The 16796-nt window shown below is 40.5% G+C and overlaps 1 protein-coding gene across 4 annotated transcripts in view; it reads left to right on the top strand.

Moving 5' to 3' along the window:
• The window catches only part of LOC109084906 (plexin-A4), a 202418-nt gene that overhangs the window by 162074 nt on the left and 23548 nt on the right, over nucleotides 1-16796 (top strand). For all 4 annotated transcript variants that reach the window (XM_042722756.1, XM_042722757.1, XM_042722759.1 and 1 more), the window contains exons 12-23: nucleotides 645-835; nucleotides 4004-4155; nucleotides 4877-4994; nucleotides 6130-6266; nucleotides 6750-6917; nucleotides 7135-7228; nucleotides 8673-8912; nucleotides 9000-9146; nucleotides 9611-9845; nucleotides 9996-10138; nucleotides 11546-11814; nucleotides 15579-15645. In XM_042722756.1, coding sequence (XP_042578690.1) covers nucleotides 645-835; nucleotides 4004-4155; nucleotides 4877-4994; nucleotides 6130-6266; nucleotides 6750-6917; nucleotides 7135-7228; nucleotides 8673-8912; nucleotides 9000-9146; nucleotides 9611-9845; nucleotides 9996-10138; nucleotides 11546-11814; nucleotides 15579-15645 — 1961 coding nt within the window. The remainder of the gene's footprint in view (nucleotides 1-644; nucleotides 836-4003; nucleotides 4156-4876; nucleotides 4995-6129; nucleotides 6267-6749; nucleotides 6918-7134; nucleotides 7229-8672; nucleotides 8913-8999; nucleotides 9147-9610; nucleotides 9846-9995; nucleotides 10139-11545; nucleotides 11815-15578; nucleotides 15646-16796) is intronic.

The following is a 16796-nucleotide window of genomic DNA, read 5'->3' as shown; positions in this document are numbered from 1 at the left end:
AGATTAGGAAATGATTTTTTGCACTTAAAAATATTCCCTGACCATTAAAATAAAATTCAAAGTAATTGCAGAGGCAGTCTAAGTCCTCAGAGATTTTAAAACATGTATGCCCAATGTCAAGACTAGAAGTTCAGAAAACAGTTTCATTGATATGAAATGGGATTTGGATTCAAGTTAAACGTGCCCCTGCTTTAATCCAAATCAATGAACATAGTACGAAAGTGTCTGAGTGTTATTAAAGCACTGTGTGTGTGTCTGTGTGAAGGTTAGGCTAATTTAAGAGGGGAAGGAAAGTTTGTGAGATTTCTCTCTTGGTTCCCACTGAGGGGGAGCCACTCAGGGGGCAGCAGTTGATGGACAGATCATACAAGCATCTAATAGCAATTAAAAATGCCTTTTTGGTTGCCATGGAGATGAAACTTAATATCGCTGTACCAGGGAGAGGAGGAGATGAGCAGTTATCTTCAGAGCTGAGAGGAAACCAGCGAATTGGGAACTATATGATTTCGATTCTATATTTTTTTTCATTATTTTAGAAGTACTTTAAGCCATTGCTGCAAATTACATCAGTTTCAGTTTTGCTTTGATCAATGTCCCATGGTTCTCACAACTTGACTTGCCTTTTGCCTTCCCTGTATCCCCAGTGCACCTGTACAAGTGTGACGCACGGCGGGAGAGCTGTGGACTGTGTCTGAAGGCGGACCCTCTGTTCGGCTGTGTGTGGTGTAAGGGAGAGAACCGTTGCTCTCTGAAACAGCACTGTCCTCACCCGCAGAGCATGTGGCTCGAGCACAATGGCATCAATAGCAAGTGCACGCACCCCAAAATCACAAAGGTAAAACTGTGCACCAATCCACACACAAAATAGACCATATATAGTCACTAATGGAAATGCATCTGTTTTTCAGTTTTCTAATCCAATTCATTTCACATCACTTTTCATAGTTTTTGCATTCTTAAATTTCCTGGTTTGAATAAGATGTTGTATAGAAGAATTTTGGGTCTTTCCCAGTGCCAAGCCTGTACTTTTACAACTGGTTTAGAGGTGAAAGGCTTCTCAAAGGTTAACTCTAAATGCTGAAACAATCTTATATAGAGTCAAGCTTAAACTATCTGTTAAATCAAAAATATCTGGGATTTTGTCATTCTTAGTATATTATGTTCCACGGGTACAATAAAACTCTGGTAACATAAACAGATGTGACCGAAATGCTCAGTTGTACTCACTGAAATATGCATGTTTTATGGTTAACCATCATTGCGAAGATGAACAGTTGATATAAACTGAAAGAAAAGCGGAGGAGGAACAGATGGGTGCATTGCTGAAAGAGTTATGATGGAAGTGTGACCTTGGGCGGAATACTGAGGGTGAAAGAATGGCGAGGAAGAGTGGAAGGATGGAGGAGAGGAGGAACATTGAAGCCTCTGCACCATCAACTCCATCTGTAGCGCCCCATCAAAATGATTGATGAACATATAGCAGAAAGGGAACGCTACCTGTTTGAGTGCCACAGGCTCTGAATGACGAACAGCAGTTTTGTCTGAAGCTTGTTAATCAAATTCAGAAACTTGTTGGCCCGAGGAAATGCTCATTTACAGAAAAATACAAGAAAAATTATAGAAAGTACTGGAATGAAGTAGATTTTTTGTCTAGTTTTATCATCCGTCATGTGTCCAAACAATTAGAAAAGTAAAAGTATTCCTATCCTCAACAAGTTCCACAATTATTAACGTTTAATACTAATTATATCATAAATCCAGTTCATTCTGCATCATTCTGCAATCTGTTTAAAGTTGGTCACTACTATCACTTCAAACAATCACTTCAGTGCTTTGTTTGATCAGAGCTGAGGTTCTAATTGCCAATTAACACTTTGAAAGTCTGAAATGGAAGTAAGCCAAGCAGAGCTGTGGGTATTGTGAAGGGAATTCCTGGACTGAGCTCCTCTATTTTTATTCCATCTCCAGATCCGAGCTCTCCTCGCGCCTCATAAATACTCTCATTCTCTCTGATTATCATTCTCGGCGTCTTTCTTTCAATTGATCGGCTCACAGGTCGTAATGTATTCTAATGCACTATTACTGTGACATTGTAGATGAGGAATCTTTCGCTGACATTGAAGTGGATGGTGATTAAGTGTTTTTCCTCCAACAACTATCAATTAGCTTGTCAAAATCACAAATCTAATCAACTCCCCATCTCCTAATGAAAAGAAACTGCTCTGTTTCTCTCTCCAGCTCATACTCATCTACACTCCTGCTTCATTCTCTCAGCGGAAGGTTGCAGTTTTACAATGACTTTCCAGTAAAGTATCAGTAAAGTGGGTTTGTTATTTTTATTTTATTATTATTTTATTTGGCGTATCATAAAACTCAAAGACGTCCCAAAAAGCTATAAGGCCCTAAAGGCATTGTAAAGACATTGATAGTATCATACGTAGAAGAGGAAAACTCTGATTAAACTGAATTACTGGAGAGATAAATTACAACAGTACAGTAATGTTCCTTAAAATGCTTGGTCCAGACAGGGTGTGTTCGTAGTACACTGGCATGTTTAAAATTTAAACACACAGTCAGAGCCTTTGAGATATCAATATTCCTATAGTGCTCTGAAGCCAATAAAGAACCTGTAAAAAACTTGAATCTCTCTGCTACGATCAGTACATGTGATGGGTTAAAGGGAAATTACCTCTCTACCAGGCTGCTAATGAGATCTCTGACCTAAAGTTGGATCATTATCAGGCAGGAAATAATGACAGAGCCAAGATGTTAACATGTCTATATTGCCCTTTGGGATCCAACGGTCCCTCGTTGTGCCAAGATGAGGAATGGGTGTCCTACATTTGGCCTAATAGCCCAGCTGTCAATACACTTATGAGGCCCGACCTCAGACATGTGGGTCAAGACTGTTTGATAGGCTCTTTTTATAGTGTTGATGGATAGTCACTCAATAAAAGAGCTGTTCATCTCGTGTGGTTTCAGCTAAACACTGGCCTGTGTTATTCACAAGTACATTTATTCAAAAATGCATTGTGGGAATGAATTGCGTGCTAGCATTACACCTCTTTCTTTCCTTCCCCCCATATTTCATATATCTCTTTTTATTTGATTTATTTATTTAAATTGTTATAATCCCTCTGATCAGAACCATGGAGTTGGAAGAATAGTTTATTTTGATTGGATGGATTGTTCGTTTATGACTATTTGGACCTGGCTTATGGCATATCATTTAATAATAATATCCTCATCGAGCAAGACATGACTCTGTCTTAACATCACAATACATGTTTTATGGCACATGAATTGCCAATTAAATTATTAAGTGTGATTCACTACATTTTAATGCACCATAAATGCCTTCCTTTAACAGTGTTTAATAAATCGGCAGCCAAGTGTTTCTTGTGTTAATGGTATAACACCAGTGAAAGCATGAAGATGCTAGAGATAGCACCATGCAAGTACAGTAGATATGTTAACTCTAATCAGCCAGATTTGGTACTGCTTAGCATCCCTAGGAGCAAAGAATAAAAGGTGTTTGATCGCCTGACATGCACAGATCCTCGTGCACGCCCGTGTTTATATTCCAATCTTAGCAGCATATGATTTTACATGCTGGTGTCTGCATATTTCTTCCCAGATGCTGACTCTGTGTTCATAAATTAGCATGGCTTTGTTTTTGCTATAGGCAGGGCTCGGCTGGCTCAGCTGGCTGTGCGGCTGATCATTATTCACCATAAGCACGCAGGCTTTGCTGCTCTGACAGAAAGTGGCCCAATTATCCCACTGAACCAAATCACTCACAGCTTCTCTCGCTGTTGCCCACCCCTCACACCGTCTCGCAATCACTGACTACTGCAGGTGCATGAAGGAATCGGTTGCGAGTCATTCTCCACTTCCTGTTGGTTCGTACCAACGATGGAGATGCCGGGGGGTGGGGAGCTCTCCATGTTGTTTCTTATTCAATGGGAATGATGGGAATGTCTCTATGGCGACTTGTCTACAGATCACTCCGCTTCGAGGACCGCGTGAAGGTGGAACCCTGGTGACTATTCGTGGCGAGAACCTGGGACTGGAGTTCAGTGAGATTAAGGACCATGTGAAGGTTGCAGATGTGGAATGTATACCAGTACCCGAGGGATATATCCCAGCAGAACAGTAAGTGTTTAAATTCAGAAACAGTTTTTGTTTGTAGAGCATACAGGGTTTACTATAGTGCCAGGCCAGATTTGACATTTCTTTGTCGTTTTGTCATTATGGCATATTTTTAACCTGGATTTAATGGCTAAGTGATGTCATCTCCCTTGAATCGCCTTAATAGATTTGTTTTTAGTCTCTAAACAGTTGTCCTTTACAGACGCAGCCCGAGTTACCATAATGCAGGCCTAATAAATGCTGCCAAGAACCCTGTGTCTTTTAAAAGTGCCTGATATGGATTGGCAGTAAACACAGAGAAAGCATTAAAGAAACTTTTAATCCGAGGTCAGGACAGCAAAAGATAATTATGCGTTATTTGGCAAGCATTTGAGAAAGCCCTGCTGACAGCATGAAAAATTCTCCAGTATTATTGTCCTGACCTGAAAACCCTCTCTTTTATCCTGAGTTTCTCTGCTGCAGGTTGCTGCAGCACAAGTTTATTATTATTATTAGTAGTAGTATTTGGACGCTGTGATAAGCCTCTTTCTGTGGTGCATGAGAGAGTTTGACACCTGTCATGGAATGAGGAGGCAGATTAACTCGTTCATATTAACCTATCTCATGCATATATTATTATGGCAGGGACAGACATTAAAGTCTCTCATGTAAAGTTTCATAAATGGTTTGATTATTATTGTGGAACTGTTCTGGTCGACTAATTGCATATGTGTGTGTTTTGCAGGATTGTGTGCGAAATGGGAAAAGCAGAAAGAAGCCAGTTTGCTGGAAATGTCCAAGTGTGTGTTGGAGAGTGTCGCCCCGAGTTCATGGCCAAGTCGTCTAAGTACTACTACTTTGTGGTGAGTACCTCAGCAAATCACTGGCCATAAAATAACCCTCAATAAACTGCTGGTACGTCTACCATGTTCTGAATCATGTCTGTATAATTACAAGTCTTTGCCGCTTCAGGGTTGAAAGTGCTTGGATTTACTGTTGTGTCACTAATAAAGAGTGAACACTTTGGCCATGTAGCCCTGCTGATGTACTTAGTCATATCAGCAGGCACTTGACCCCACCAAGTGTTCGGTCAACACCCGGAGAGGCTACCCATAAAACTTGCATTTTACTGCTGCTGTTGTGTAAGATTGTTCCTCCCACAGAATCTTTTCCCCCTTTGCACAGGCATTTTTGCGCATGTTTTACATAATGTAATTTACTTAACATTTCCCTTGATAGGGATCTTGATTTACTAAAACAATTAGTGAATAAAACAATGTAAGCTAAAGCAAATGTAAGTTTTTGTGTATGTGTGTGTGTGTGTGTGTATATATATATATATATATATATATATATATATAAAGAACATAGTGTATACATAAACCCATAAGGAAGGCTGGCAGGTGAATTATTTACCGTTATGCTAAGCCAACTGAGAAAAACTACGAAGAATTGTTAGTTTTAGTTGTTTTGGTTATACAATACAAGATATTCATCAGCATATTTATAGTGTTGAGACCACATATATAAATTGATTTTGTAAGATTTTTCAGATCAAGAAAAGCTCTTTCAGCCAGTAGGATTCTGTCTTTGATAGGATCTTGTGTGACACTGGCCACACTCAGTTTTATATCCATCCTACACTTTTCTCTTGCTTCCAGTACTCCCAGTGAACATGCTGATAAAACACCCATAATCAGATTGTGATCCAGCCATCCAAATGAATTCAGCTGCAGTGTAACTTTTCCTGTTATAGAGCCATTTTATAGTGTTTTATCAGTTTTATGCAAACATTAATGGCTTTTATGTCTCATTCAGATGTGGTAATTGGATTATGTGATTCTTGGGTGAGGAGGGCAGTTGGTGTTCTGAGAAAAGGAGGTGATAATCAGATAGGGAAAGAGATACAGAAGAATGAAAAACATGAGGGATTGCTGCCTCACATTCGTCATGTGATGTGTGAGCTTGTAAATAATTCCCATTGTTTGTGTTCTACAGATCCCTAGACTGTTGAGTTTAAAGCCGAACCGAGGGCCAGTATCTGGAGGCACCATAGTTAACATCACCGGCAGCAACCTGGATGCGGGCAGCAATGTCTCAATCATGTTTAAAGACCAGAAGTGCACCTATCAAAGGTAGGGTTGAATGGAAAGGTACAGCGCACTGCCCTTTGAGATGTCATCATGCTTTTTGGTTAGTTTGCCGGTCATTCAAAGCCTCTGGCGGATCCAAACCACCAAAGAAAGTCAATACTGATCTTAAGAGCTTGAGAGTTTGTGATCTGTAATCAATAACATCAATAGCCATCATTCTAGTCTTGCATCAGGTGCAGCCACAGTGTCTGATCATATGAGCAGAAGATTAAATTAGGTCTAGTATGCTATGCTTTAATGAGAATACTCTTTACAGCCACATAAAACCAACAAAGCCAACTGTTTAATAATACAAATCCAATTAACTGAACCAATTCTTAAAGAAGGTATCAATACACAATTATAATAGATAAAAAATTTTTTTTGCATTTTTACGTTTTTTGAATTATATAAAACTCTTAACTATTGAAAAGTGTAAAGAACATCTACTCATACCCTGTTTTTTTTTTCTGTTTGACAAAACAGGCGAGGAGGACAGTGGATAACTTGTCGTTCTCACGCCTCTATGCAAGGCTATGGAAACGTGTCCGTATCGGTGTTTGTGGATAAAGCCCACATTCACAAAGATCTCAAGTTTGAGTATGTAGAGGACCCCACTATCACCAAACTCGAACCTGAGTGGAGCATTTTCAGGTGCGTGTACTACAAAGCAAGTTAAGACAAGGCGGTTGGGGAAACAGCCCATAATTGTGCCCCCAGACTGTGCAATTTTTCAAATTGATTATCATTATGAACTTTTTATGGTTAAAAATGAATGCACTGTTGATGTTAATCTAAAAACATTATCTGAAGATTATTCTAAAGAACCTCACAAAGTGAAAGTTTAGCAAACAAGGTGTTGTTTTCACAGTGGCAACACACCAGTGACTGTGACCGGGGCAAACCTGGACATCATCCAGACTCCTCTCATCAGAGCCAAGTATAAGAACTTGGAGACGGTCAACGTAAGTGCAAACGTTTTCCACAGTAAACGATCACTCGGCCTTCACCTAACCTGAGGCTAGTGAACTGGAATGACCATTAGCAGACCATTCCCCCTGCTCCAATCACCTGTGTCGGCTGTGCACCATTGGATCCGGTGCAGTAGCTGCATAAAAGAGGGAAATAAGGAGAGAGAGAGACAAAGAAACAGACAGAGAACGGGAAAATTGCCAGGTCTCAGCAGCAGTAGCAGCAATGTTCCCATTGTGCGGGAAAGAGGAGAATGCCGTAACACAGGGTGGATGCATAGACAAGGATATCATGTTCCCCGTCTTCAGAACGGACCCAAAGAGCCATGGGAGGTTGCACTCAGTGAGATCTGATTGAAAGGCAACAGAGACAAAAGAGCGTAATGTTATCTCGGGCACGTATCTCACACATGGCCGCATTTAGCATCTGGGCTGCGATATGATTAGGCTTTGGCACACTGCTCCTCGAAGCACGGGAGAAAAAAGTCATACCCTACATTGCAGTCTCTGAAAGAAGTTGTTTGTGGGGCACAAGACGTCTCATATCCTTGTTTGTAATGTGATATCTCATAACTAGTCTGAAAAGAGTTTGACCAGACTTTGTGCAGTGAAAAAAGAAAAAAAAAGGTGACCTGAAATCTTTTTTATCTTGAACAATTCCACCCGTTACGACCTTCTATAGAAGCCTTTGTGTTAGAGGAAGTGAAGGTTTGACTGCCTGGCTGCTACAGCTTTGAGAGTCTTCCAATTAAAATGACTGGAGATATCTGTACGGATGTTTTTGATGGCGAGTCTGCTGTCTGGGTATTTTAACAGCCAACTGCAAAGCACTGTGGGTACACAAAACTCGAGGGTCTTGTCTGGCTTTTTATTTATACACTTCAAAGTGAATGCATATATAGGTTTAAATAAACCCATACCATAACTTTGCATTTAATAAACCTGACCTGTTAATAAGAAAGAAGGCGGGAAAGTAAAGAAGTAGGCTGAGAAACACTGACTACTTAATCTAATTCTGTACACATCATTATTTAAAGAAAGTCAAAAGCCTGATATCTGCATTTAGCTGCTGTATATGTGACCTATGTGAGAGAAAGAAGAGAGATGAAGACAGAGAGTCAAGGAGAGAAGACAATGTCAAATCTCTCTCAGGGAAGTGCAGTTATTTATCCATTGGTGAGTCACCAGCACTGTAGGCACAGTCAAAGTGTGGCCATTTTAAAAGTGCTAATTTAGTGCAGCTTTGTTGAGACAAAACCTCTTTTGTAGGAAGTTGAGATTAAATCCAGGTATTTTTATTAATGCATGATTAAAACAGTCTTAATCTGAATTACTGTTTGTAATGAAAATGGTGTATTTTATTTTATTTTATTCTAAATTGCACATGGACTGCAAATGACTTATTGAATGTTCAATGTCATCTGTTTCCCTTTACCAGATATGTCAGGTTCTGAGTCCCACCACTATGCAGTGCATGGCCCCAGAGCTTCCCTACAGTCTAAGCAGGCAAAAGGAAGAGCCAGAAAGACCCGATGAGTTCGGCTTCATCCTGGACAATGTTCAGTCTGTGCTGGCCCTCAACAACACCAACTTCATCTACTACCCAAATCCAGTGTTTGAACCGCTCAGTGTGTCTGGGGTCCAGGAGCTCAAGCCAGGGTCTCCCATCATACTCAAGGTAAATCAAATATTTAAATAAATTTCAGCATTGTTGGTCTTTCAATTGGCCATTTCAGTTACTACATTTTGTAAATGTGATTTTCAGGGTAGAAACTTCCTCCCTCCAGCCCCGGGCGGCAACGGGAAGCTCAACTACACTGTTCTGATTGGAGACAAACCTTGCACATTAACTGTATCAGATACTCAACTGCTCTGCGAATCGCCCAATCTGACTGGACGACATAAGGTTCTGGTAAGCTGCTGAATACTGGGGCGCATATCTACTGCCATATCTAGTGAACTAATGCTTTGGGGACTTTGTGGTTATTGAACGTTCTGAGAAGTTGACAGTGAAAATACCTCCTCAATAAGAATTATTAGAGCTAAAAAACCTAATAAAACATTTTATGCTTCTCAGTGGGTACTTTAGGTGGCTGCCTGCTTCACTGCCTGCTCGTTGACAGTCATGTGAAGTGAAAGTACTGAAACCTTTAACAGCCTTGAGCTCACAAAAGAAACAGACACATTGTTACCCTCTGCTGTTAGGTCATTATGACACAATAACAACAAATAAAATAGATTTTCTCCATCTTTAGATATATATTGATCTGCTTCAATTGGTAGCTCAGGTTATTGAACTAGGTAACAGTCTGCTAATTTTACCTACTAAAAAGTATTGGATTCATTCAAATCTTCACAAAATGTGCTTCATTTTAGGCCCGTGTAGGTGGCATCGAGTTCTCTCCAGGTGTGGTCCACATCACCTCTGACAGCCCCCTCAGCAGCACCGCCGTCATCAGCATTGCCGGGGCAGGAGGCCTCCTCATCTTCTTCATCGTCATTGTCCTCATTGCCTACAAGCGCAAATCCCGTGAGAGTGACCTCACTCTCAAGCGCCTGCAGATGCAAATGGACAACCTGGAGTCCAGAGTAGCCTTGGAGTGCAAAGAGGGTAAGTAATTGGGAAGTGGTTTGACTCTGGAGTAAAAAGGTGATGTCAGAATTTTGCAACACCTCTGCAACATTTGCACAGATTATACGTTTCCGAGAAGTATTTAATGATCTCAATCTATTTGTTCTTCTTGTTTTGTGTCTTCCACAGCATTTGCAGAGCTGCAGACAGATATTCACGAGCTGACCAGCGATCTGGACGGAGCTGGTATTCCATTCTTAGACTACCGCACATACACAATGCGAGTCCTGTTTCCTGGCATTGAGGAGCACCCTGTCCTTAGAGACCTGGAGGTAATCTAACAGTTTTATTGATGCAGAAATGTTTTGTGAATAAAACAAATTTGCATCCAAAGGCCCCCTTACTGAGTTTCTGAGATGTACATACATACATTTGCATATTCATGTATGCATGTAATTACTGCACATTATACCTGTCTGAGGAACAGTCACAGTGATGGCTGCTAAGTATATTTTTTTCTTTCTGTTTTTCGGTTCTGAAGGACTAACAGCACAGTGGGGTTGTTGGGAATTAAAGCTGTCACTGTGCAGTTTGTGTTCACCCTCAGTAAACAAAAGGCAGCAGCTCTCATTATAATCTACATGCATGCTCTTTCTCTCTCTCTCTCTCATTTTTTTCTTAAAGTAATGAGCTGCTCTCTGATTCACAATCAGTCTTTCGTTAATAACAGTAATGACATGCGACTCAACTGTTTTTTTTTTTTTTTTCTGAGTGTGGGGAAGAGAATTAAAATCCAATGCTGGGTACACCAACCTACGGGTTATTTACGCCCCACTATGACAGTGATGGACAGTTTTAATTGAATCACACATTTCTTCAGTCAACATATGAGCCATACCTTACCTGCTTATGCCAGCTGAGCTCTGGTTCTAATCAGCTATATCAATTAAGACTTAATTGGAATAAACGTCCCCTCTCTCTGGAAAAGTTTATTGTAAAATCACAGCTAATGACAGGAACCGTCTCGAGATTTTGACAGGTGTTTAATGTTTATTGATGAAAGCAAATGGCATCAAATGATGTCACGAGGTCTCTGCGTGGTTAAGTGTTTGTCATCAGGTATTCTAAGTGCACAGTAAATGCATTTTAGGTTTGGCAATATTTTGGATTTTGAAAAGCCTATTCATTTGTATCCTGGATTGTTTAGCCTTAGGTTTGCTTTTTAATTTGTTTAATGTGTTTGGTTCTCTTCAGTTTAAATGCCTGTGGGTGTTTGATTGGACACTAGCAGAGGATGCTGTAGGCCAAATAAGAGGGTTGGAAAAAGCTTTTCAGCCAAATAAGCCTAGTTGATGTTTAAGTGAGCATTCTTAAACATGACAAAAATAACAATTGACAGTTGTGATGAGTTGGTTAGCTCTGAATGGAAGGCTACTTAAAGTCAACATGAAATTATGCAATAATTGGATGCATTTCTGATTGAAATGAACCATTCATTGAGAAAATGTAGAGCAGGACTTGATTTTAATTTATCAAATAATAATAAATAAATACAACAATTCAAATAAAATATTATTTTTTCTTAACATTCACTAATGAATTCTGCAAAATAAAAACAAGCATATGTATGTATAAAGCAAATGGTATCATAAATATGTTGCTGTTGTATAAATATGCTGGTGAATTATCACATTCAGGCTGTGAAATGTCATCTGTTTGTAACCATTTTTTTTCTGTAGGTGCCAGGTTACAGACAGGAACAGGTGGAAAAGGGCCTAAAACTGTTTGGACAGCTTATCAACAACAAGGTTTTCCTGCTGTCCTTCATCCGAACCCTAGAGTCTCAGAGAGGATTCTCCATGCGAGACCGCGGTAACGTCGCTTCCTTGATCATGACCGTTTTGCAAAGTAAACTGGAGTATGCAACGGACGTGCTCAAACACCTGCTGTCTGACCTCATTGACAAGAACCTGGAGAGCAAGAACCATCCCAAACTCTTACTCAGAAGGTACTAGACACATTGCATATGAAGAGTCATCTTAAAAAAATCTAGCCCTGCAGTCCAGTGGGTTTTACTGATTATAAATGCCCCTCAAGTGAGTGGATTCAACAGAGCATGTGTTCTAAATTTTGTGAACATTTCAATCTGCCTGATTCTAATTATAGTCAACTTCATAAACGAGAGCAGATGACCTCTGCGAATTGTCTTTGATACGTGGACTCTAGTGCACTGAATGGGAGTAATTGCATTTGGGGACATCAAAATGCACACTTTCTCTCCCAAACATGTAATGCACTGACATACTCATCATTGAATTGTAATTAGGATTAATTAGTTTGAGATCCAATTAACAGTGCACTAAAAACCTACTGAATGTTGGGAGATATGTGAACCTCAATTCCCTATGCAATCATCACCTTTTTGTCTCTGTATTCTAACAGCATAGAGGACAATATTATTACCATACTTTCATCATCTTTGGGTTTTTGATTTTTAACATATTATATTCATATATTATTGATTTTTAATATTTTTTCATTTTTAATTTTTCTTTATTTTTTGTTATCGATTTGTAAAGTTAGTTGACTAACACTTCTGATATTTTTTTTTTCTGAACAAGCTTGCTAATAGCGATAGGCTGATCTTGTGACAACTACAAGAGGAGCTCCTTGACTGAATCATAACTAATTCAACACCCTTGATTGCAATGCATGATTAATTGAAACAAGTGAAGGGAAGATTAATTGCACAAAGAGCTGTTGTGCATATTAGCGGTGGAAAATAAAAGAGATTTTTCTTTGTTTCAGTCAGGCTTCTGTCAGAGTCAAAACCAACCATGTCACCTTTTTATATGCACCCGAAACATCTGCACTTTTTTGATATGGATGTCTCATCAGGACATAGCTTTCAACCAGTGGCTCTCAACACATTCCAGATTCAACATTTTACAAAAATTCTTTATTGTATAAAAATTATCATTAAAAAGAAACACTGAAATTTATTAAACCATGAAGTGTGTAGATGAGAAAGCACCGTTTTAGTCCATATATTTCAATGGATTAGACCCTCACGGTATATAGAGCGATCTTCACCACATGGAACCTGTCTAACCTCCAGCAACTGCTTAGCAAAGGACGATACAGAGCACTGGGCCAGAACAGAGAAGCTTAAGCTGTTGTCTGAGAATAATTTTCTCATCCCTGTCTCTCTTTCACTGCATGATTTCTAAATCTGTGTTTAAAATGCAGAGAAGCAGGACATCTTTGGCAGAAGCCTCCAACCAGCTTTCGTTTCCCCATTTCCAAGAAAGCGCTTGCGATGGCCGCCCCATCTGTCCAGCATCAACCTGAGTTCACAAGCACACACAGGCTAACTAACGGGCGGCTTCTAGAACCATCTGTCGCATTTCTCCTTCTCCCTGCAGCCCACTCTCCTCGTCTACGAATAAAAATAACCTCTCAGATAATGCAGCCCATTTTCTCTATATGTATAGCACCATTGAAGTCCACGTGGGTCTCCTGTTCCTGCATATGCTCGTACACATATTTTTACTCAGACATTTAGTAACCAACACGTTTGTGCACACTTTCATACACATACACACACACTGTCAGGCAGAGCTGAATAGAAGTCCTGTGATTATTCTTTGGGGATAATCCTTCGTGAAGGGGGACCATGGTTACGCAGCGGGACCCGACAGTGCGCCGAGCGGACAATCTTCTCCACGTGAGGCGGAGTGCGAAATTGAAATTATTCCTGGCTCCAAGCTGCGTTCTTTAACACACGTGCATTAAGGAGGGGGAGTTTGTTTCAACCGATGTTTGTTTGGTTAAGAAAATAAAGCCTATGATGCTGCAAGGTGAATAACATCAGCCCATTAGCCAGGTGTGTGTCTGTTCCTGGCCAGCTTTTAGCTGAAGCATAGTTTCAATTTCATAGCATGCTGAGACTAACTCTCAGTAAAACCTTTACTCAGTCAACGCCACGCACTTAGCAACACAGTTAAATCTATGAACTTGTTTACAAGATGCATTTTCTGCATGTAACACACATCTGCAGTGCAGTATCTGTCATAGGGTGACAGTTCTCATTTTTGCAGGGTGTCTGGAATCATAAACCACTCTCAGGTCCTCAAAGTTGGCGGAGCTGGCTGTTCACATCCATTTGCGGTGGCAGAAAGCAGCATCAAATGTAAATGGCCTTTGCTGTATGCGAGAGATGATGAGGAAGATATATGGAGCTCTTTTCTCTTTCTCTTGTTTATGGAGCGTAGATCCAATGTGCCTCTTTGCACATTCAACGTGGAGGAAACCTCCAGCAGATTTTGTTTCGTTCCACTTCGAAATGGCTGATTAATCAGGGGGAACTAAGCACCAGGTGCTGCCCACATCCCATTCCTCACCGCTGGATGGGCATCACTTTTCCTGCCTCCCTAAACCAAAGCCAAACCAGTGCTCGCTCTCTATGCCAGTGATATGTGACATAAGGATTTGGGGGACAGTGATAGTTGGTTGCCCTTGGCACTGTGGCAAAGTTATGGAGAGGTTGTGCCAGGATTGTCTGGCAATGAGGCTATTTATTCCCCCTCCGGTGAGCCGAGAGGTAACACAGGATACGGGTAAGTGAGTTTATGGGGTCTTGCCAACAATAATTACCATCAAACCAGCCGATAGCACAAGAAAGAGAAAGCTAAAGAGAATAACAGTACACCTAGGCAAGAAGGTAGTGAAAAGCTGTTTTCTACTTTTATCTGTTTTTTTTATACTGCGGTCCATCTCCGGGTTTTCCCCCGCCTACCGTTTCTTTTGTAATTGGTCCAGGCATTGAGAACAGTCCGGGGTGAGGATGATTACAGAGCAGTGTTAGAATGGAGATGAAAGGAAAGATGAAACATGACCCCGCTGACCCCTGGACCTGTCCTCCTTTGGCCCACTCAAGGCAGTGGCTACAAAACAAGGGGACACTAATCCTTTCCAGGTGTTGCGCCAGCTTAGTGGGCACACGCAGACACGAATACGTGCACATGTACACACGGTATTGTGCAGCGGCAGGTCTCAATACAGCAGCGGGACAGTGGGAATGCAGGTGGCAGCAGAGGAGGCATAGACGCACACACACCACAATGCTGTAATCCTGAAATATTGATGCTCTGTGCCATGGCTCATTGCAGGGCGCCTTGGCAATTCACCAGCTCCCTGCGGCACACACAGGCTGGAGACACTGGATCCACGTATATTGAGTTTCACTTTGTTATAGCTATTATGTATGTACATCTCTCATGCCGGATCAGAGCCTGTGGTCCAAGCGAAGGTGTTAGCCAATCATGATGTACTCCGATGCTCCCCGGCCCTCCATTCAGCCACCCTTTATTGTAACCTGATCCATTACGAGCTCAATGGCCGGACGGTGGGGGGGGGGAAATGAGTCCGGTCTTATTCCAGGCCAGAACAGGTTCACTTGGCATCAATCCAACTGGATCATATAAAGGCTTTTAACTGGGTTTCTTGTATTAGGGTCTTGTGGATTATTTTTGTAATACAGACAGTAATAGAGCCTGCAGATTAGGGCTATAGATTCCAGAGCACAATTCATGTTCCAGCAATTATGTTTATTTAACAAAGTCCTATTCATTAGGAGACACCGTCCTTTGTGAAGTGAATTTTTCATGGTCGTGGTAATCACATTTGTGTGTGACACTCACAGTGATAATCATGGCTTTGTGCTGCTTTTTTTATTTATTTACTTACTCTGTTTATTTGTTTGTTTTTCAGAACGGAGTCTGTGGCTGAGAAAATGCTCACAAATTGGTTCACTTTTCTGCTATACAAATTCCTCAAGGTAAGTTTGTGTTGTGTGTGTGTGTGTGTGTATACATCGCGTTTGTGTGTTACCACATCTTCAGGTCTGGGCAGCTTAAATGTGCCTAAATTTTAAGAATCAACCATTAAAATTGCTGAAGAATATTCAGATAAGCGGTTGGGCGATATGCAAAGAAAAGAGATCAGACAATTTCAAGGTCATTTGGCACATGCACTGTTGAGCACAGAGGAATCAAGTGAAGTCCTGCGGGAGCATGGGAAGTGATGCACTGCAGGTGTTTGACAGAGAGAGTGTGTGTCTTGTGTATGAATATGTGTAGGTGAGTATGTACATCTGTATGTGAGTGTGCTTGCATGCACTTTTAATCAAAGAGAGTTTAAAGTTGAACGAGTCTTGCTGACTTCAGCATTTTTCTGTTCCTATAATGAGACAGTCAGCTTAGCAGGTGCTGCTCAATTCTACATATAGCACTGTGACCGTCAGCACCACCACGGTCCTCCCTAGCACTTGTCATTAATCTCTTAATAAACACATCTGCTGCAATCAGAACATGGCATGTGCAATTTTGCAAGTGTACAGAAATTTCCTGAATTCTAGAATGTACAAAGCAGGCAATAAATTCTGGAAGTTAAGACTGCTTTGTCCAGTCTGGTTTAACGGATTAGACCTGAGTGAATGAAGCCAATGCATCACTCGAGAGCTTCAGGATTCATTTAAGCTCAAATTGGACTCTACTGTAAGAGAAGGATTTTATTGTGACCTCATCCATGTGAAACCATAACATTATTATTGTAGTCACAGCACATTGATTTGAGTATTATTGAACAGTGCTTGACCAGCTGCCCAGACCACTAGTCTGTTTTACAGTCCATTTCTCATTTCAACAAGCATATTTGCCCAAATTCAGCTAAAGACACTGCAGTTCAGCTTAATTTCTAGCTCAGGGATCCTCTACCAATTGTTGTTTGATATTTGTTTTTTGTTTTATTTTAAATATAATTTTTTTCAAAAATGGTTAGCAGATAATGTTTATCGAAATGTTTCATTGTCCCTGCCACATTGTTTTAATTTTACTACATACATTTTAGTATGTATTATTAAAACGATGTAAATGTGAAGTAAAGTAAAAACGATGTCTATTATTTTAATGGCTTTGTGATATAAATGTA

Source organism: Cyprinus carpio, chromosome B4 (genome assembly GCF_018340385.1).
Source record: "Cyprinus carpio isolate SPL01 chromosome B4, ASM1834038v1, whole genome shotgun sequence".
Lineage (NCBI taxonomy): Eukaryota > Metazoa > Chordata > Actinopteri > Cypriniformes > Cyprinidae > Cyprinus > Cyprinus carpio.
The sequence above is the reverse complement of the archived record's forward strand: the minus strand, read 5'-3'. Positions and strand labels throughout refer to the sequence as shown.